The following is a 5,002-nucleotide window of genomic DNA, read 5'->3' as shown; positions in this document are numbered from 1 at the left end:
ACCCCGGCGCCAAGGTCCCTCCGGCTCTTCTCCGAGAGATCATCTACCAGCGCCGGCAACATGCTTGCTGAAACTTTTCTTCATATCTGGGGCCTCCGGCGCCAGTGCGAAGTCTAGTCGCCTACGGGCACGCCCTCCGGGCATACTCCGAACTCCCACACGACAACACACGCGCGGCCGGCGCCTCTCATGCCCTTCTCCACGCACACCGCGTGAAAACTGCGCGTACGTCCCCGCGCGCACGCAAACACGCGCAGCGCCATTTCAGAGCTGTGCCATGTGCGTCTGCCCTGTGCTGGCGCCCCATGGCCGTCCCGCGCCGCCCGCACCAGCTGCGCGCCCCTCGCACCACCAGAGCAAGCCGCACATCCACTCACGCCGCGACGCGCGCGCCGCAGCACACCTCACCAGCACACCTGCGCCTTTTTGCGCCCTGTGCAGGCTCTGCAGACTGCTTCTGGCATCCCACAAGCGGCTGTACTAGGACGCGCCGCGAGTCCGAGTGCGACGGCACCGCGCAGGCCCAGGCGCGCACGCACGCCCGCACGCGCGCTCGCTCATCCGCCCAGTCTGCTGTGCACAGCCTGTCAGCCTGCCTGCACACACAGCATACAGCACCATGTGCACGCATACGCTTAGACGCAGCCCGCACCCCACTACAATAGCCTGCCTCACGCCTCACCACGCCGTCTCGCGCACACCGCCAGCAGCCCGATCAGAGAAACTGCAGCGCGCGCCTCTGCACGCCTGCAGCTTCTCTGCATTCTGAGACCTTCTCAATCCACCCCGCCGCCGCGCCTCCCCGGGCACACACCGCAGCAGTGAAGATGTGAGTCGAAGTATGGGATATCGACCGAGCCCGCGCCTGCCGCACACGTTTCCGTTTCTTTTTACTGCCATAAGCATAAAAAGAAAAAACACCATGGCGAAATTCGTTTAACAAACAGCGACGACCAGCAGCAACGATTTACAGCAGCGTCCTGCCGAGTGTGTGTAGCACCGACGCAGACGCACCCCAGGCACTACACTACGACGGCTAGGCAGACCTCACCAGTCCGATAAGGATCAACTGGAAGGTTGAACCTCGAGCTTAGACAGAACGGGCGCGACAGACTCCAGGGGAGATCGCGCTCTACTCGGGGCACCAAGGAGGAAAACCGAAACCGTTTGGGTGCCCCACAAAAACCCAAACGCCACAACCCAAAAGTCACACCTCCCCCCCACGTCCCCCCCCCCTTGGGGACGTAGCGCACGCCCTTACTCGGAGAGAGTGGGGGGGGAGGGGGGGTGGGGGAATAGGAGGAGCCGTCGAGCTCGGAGTAAGGTCCACAGTAGAGAGACAGGCATTTAAGGCGTAACTTCACCCTCGCTCACCTTGAGTATATCTAGGCGCCCTGGTGCAGTCGGTCTTCGGATCAGCGGCCAGCTTCCCATCTAGGGCAGGGAACCCCCAGCGACGCTAGTGTGGCCTACGGTAGCCTCAGCTTGTACGCGATCCCGGGGCAGGGGGGTGTGGACTCTAGAGCTCCAAGAAAGGATAGGGAGAGGAAGGGAGATTGGTGTGCCGGTTTTTCGCGTTAGCAATTTTTTTTTCAACATGCTTGCTGCTTTCAAAACAAACAAACTTTTATGCACATACGAGAAGGCTGCTACACGGGACCGGCCCCCGCTTCGCCTTCGGCTGAGGGCTGACAAGCTGCCGAGCCCAAATCACTGTGAGGGTCGTGATTTCTTGTTGGCTTTCTAAAATCTCTCTCTCACATACGCCAGTCCGCACGCATTCGGCAATCGCCGCCCCAACCTTGATAAGGTCAGGGCAGCTATGTCCCCCCCCCCCCCCCTCGCCCCTTGCTTCAAAACAGGAGGGGCGACGCCCCCGCGGCGCGGCGAGGAGGCTTGCGCGCGCTCCACGCGCCGGGCGAGAGGCCGCCCCCGCCCCCACCCGAGGCCGACTCGCCTGCGCCGCCTGCCGCGCGCTCCTCCTCCTCCGCCTCCGCCTGCGCCAGCTCGGCCAGCTGCCTCGCCTCTCGGCCACGCGCCGCAGCGCACGCAGGCAACCATTCTGCCATCGAGTCGGCCGCGCGACACAGCCGCACGAGGCAGCCTTGCGCCGCATCCAGCCGCGGGCTGCCCGCCGCCGCAGCAGACTCGACGGCATAACCGCTCAGCGAGCCGAGCGCACGCCGCGCGAGCCCGGCGAGGCCCTCCTCCCCCTCCGCCTCCCCGAGCGCCGCCGCCAGCCGGTCCAGCGCGGCCGCCTGCGCACCCAACGCCTCGTCCCGCGCGGCGAGCCGCCGCCGCACGAGCCCAGCCCGCCGATCGGCGGCGTCGGCGCGCGCGCGCTGCGCCTCGACATCTCGCGCCAGCGCGGGTAAGGACACGTCGCGCAGCTGCGCGATCGAGTCTCGCGCCGTGTCGAGGGAGGAAGAGAGCTGCGCACTCCGCCGCTGCTCTGCTGCGAGCGCCGCCTCGAGTGCGGACAGCTTGCCGGGCAGCGGTCCCAGCTGCGCTCCGAGGGAGCAGGCCTGCGAGCACCACGCCTGCGCCGCCCGGTGCGCCTCTTCAAGATGCGAGTCGGCGAGCTCGAGCTCCGACGCCAGTGCCGCCCTCGCAACGCGACCCTCCGCGGCGGCCTCCTCCCCCTCCGCAACCGCGGCCTGCAGCGGCCGCCGCTCCGCCACCGCCCGGTCTGCTCTCTCCGCCGCCTCCGCCTCTGCCCGCGCCGCCTCGGCCGCCTCTGCGGCGCGGGCCGCCGCTGCCGTCTCCGCCACCGCCGCATCGGCTCTCGCCGCCTTCTCCTGTGCCCGGCACCGCTCCAGCTCGCGCCGCACTGACTCCAACTCGCTCCTCGCCGTCTCGAGCTGAGAGCGCAGCGTCGGCATGCCGGTCGGCTTGGGCTGGGCGGCGTAGCGCGACGGGACGCTCACGGCGCGCTGGTGCGCACCGTTGGACGAGACGGCACCGAGTGGGGCGCGGGTCATGACGGCCACACGGCCAGGGGGGCCGCTTCAAGGGGCTGAGAAAAAAAGAAATCCGAACGCCGAAAAGCGGCGGGCACGACGTCGCACCGCATGGCGGCCGCGCTGCTGATAAAAAAGAAGTCCATCGCCCCGTGCGCCGGGCGGCAGCACCGTCGCCGCCGCGCGTGCGCGCGCGCGGGGCGGCGCCGGAGCCCACCTGCTGGCGCCGCCGCGGCGCGACGCCCGGGGCGGAACGCGGGGTCGAGAAGACTCATGGCGAGGCTTCAAGGCAGCTCCAGAGCGAGCATCTTGACGCCAAGAAGCTCTCTGGCGACGAGGCGCGCGTTTTGTTGCTTGTCTTGGCTCATAAGGGTCAGACAAACCGGCCAACCCTTCGACCACAAGAACGGCCACGGCTACGTCAAGGCGCATCGCGGTTTCTACCACGACGCGATCTTTGTCAAGCGCAACAGCTTCAACCTGCTGCTCCACGAGACGTTTTCGGCGGCGGCTTCTCGCCCACCGCCGTTCTCAAGCTGCGCCACCTCGCGCGCAAAGTCGGGCGCGGCAGCGTCGACCGCACGGCCTACTCGCCCAAGTACTCGCTTTCTTTTATGTCCCACCATGCAGAGCGCATCTCTCTCTCTGTTGTGCGAGGCGTGAACCGCGCCATTCGCTCTCACCTGGCAACCCTGTCTGCACGTCTCGCGCGCGCGTGAACAGGGCATTGTTTAGTTCTTTTGTTTAAATTCTTTGGACGTGTGGGAGAGGTCGATCGGGGTGCGGCGGCGGGCACCTTCCTGACCTGTACCCGTCCCCTGGCGGGGGAAAGCTACGAAGGCCGCGTTCCGCTCGATGGCGCCCACACACACATCGCTGCGGACCACAGCGGCCGAGAACATCGTGTTGATCCCAGCCATCAACAAGAACAGCACGACTGGCTACAAGGGCGTGACCTACGACCGCAGCAGAAAGAAGTTTGTGGCACAGGTGTGGGATGGCGGCAAGCATGTCCACCTCGGATACTTCGCCACCGCCGAAGGGGCGGCCATCGCCTACGCTCTCTCGGAGTACGGCCGCGCCGACGCCGCCAAGCTGCTGCAGCCTCGCGCTGCTCCCACTGCCGCTGGCGCCGAGGTGATGGGACGACGAGGTGGAGGTGGAGGCGGAGCAGGAGAGCGATAGCGAGGAGGAGTCGGAGATGGAGGTGGAAGCGGCTGCCGCAGTTGCAGGCGTGTCCGCAGCTACAGCAGCAGAGGAGGAGGCGCTCGAGTGCGTCATTTGCTTGGACGACCTCAGCGCACACGCCGAGGCGCGCCTGCAGCCTCGCGACCCTAATGGCTGGGGCGCCACGCGCTGCTGCAAGAGCCTCTTCCACTACCGCTGCCTGCACACTTGGCTCAGCGACGACAGCGAGGTCGAGACGAGTCGAGGCATGGAGCCGATCAACACGGCTTGCCCTGGCTGCCGAGGCTTCGTGTCGAAGTCGGCGTCGCGCATGCTTTGTTAGAGTAGGGGAACACAGTAGACAGTACCTACACAGTATTCTCTTGGGACGTCTTGGAGTGGTAAAAAAAAATAGTTCCTGTTACGAAAAAGGGAGCTACCCGCTCCGGCGACACTAGGGACTCGGGCCTGATCCCGCACAAAACATCTCCACACTCTCTCCTCTCCTATGACACAACTCTCCGACCTTGGGCTAGATTCCCACATTTCACCACAAGCGCCAAACTGCTCCGCCGCGCGCTGCTTACAGCGTCAAGTGCGGCCCTTAGCTGAGTAGAACTCGAAGTGGGCGTCGAGGGGGCCTATAGTAGAGTGTGAGCCCGCGCGCTGCAAAGCTCGAGTGTGGGCGATGGCGCGAGCTGGGCCATGTACTAATTGCGTGTGACTGTTTCTGCCGTCTTTGAGGGGGCGTGGGCGTAGGAGTGGTGCTCTGCTACCCTTGCAGCCGAGCGCCTTCTCTCAGCTCCATTGCCTCTAGGGGGTTGTGGCCGTGGATTAGGCCCCCTAGCCCCCCTCTCCGAGAGCAGGCCTGTCCA

The 5,002-nt window shown here is 65.8% G+C and overlaps 2 protein-coding genes across 2 annotated transcripts; one reads left to right on the top strand and one right to left on the bottom strand.

Annotated features, from left to right (window-relative positions):
- Positions 1–1,853: 1,853 nt before the first annotated feature.
- Positions 1,854–2,981, bottom strand: EMIHUDRAFT_108789 (hypothetical protein; the record flags this gene model as incomplete). Its single annotated transcript, XM_005792150.1, has 1 exon — positions 1,854–2,981. One exon carries the CDS (start codon positions 2,979–2,981, stop codon positions 1,854–1,856), a length of 1,128 nt encoding a protein of 375 aa, XP_005792207.1.
- An 834-nt stretch (positions 2,982–3,815) lies between these two features.
- EMIHUDRAFT_223301 (hypothetical protein) lies at positions 3,816–4,470 on the top strand (the record flags this gene model as incomplete). Its single annotated transcript, XM_005792149.1, has 2 exons — positions 3,816–4,097; positions 4,219–4,470. 2 exons carry the CDS (start codon positions 3,816–3,818, stop codon positions 4,468–4,470), a joined length of 534 nt encoding a protein of 177 aa, XP_005792206.1.
- Between the last annotated feature and the right edge of the window lie 532 nt (positions 4,471–5,002).

This window comes from Emiliania huxleyi (genome assembly GCF_000372725.1).
Source record: "Emiliania huxleyi CCMP1516 unplaced genomic scaffold EMIHUscaffold_109, whole genome shotgun sequence".
Lineage (NCBI taxonomy): Eukaryota > Haptophyta > Isochrysidales > Noelaerhabdaceae > Emiliania > Emiliania huxleyi.
Note: the sequence above shows the minus strand (reverse complement) of the source record. Positions and strands in the feature narration are given on the sequence as shown.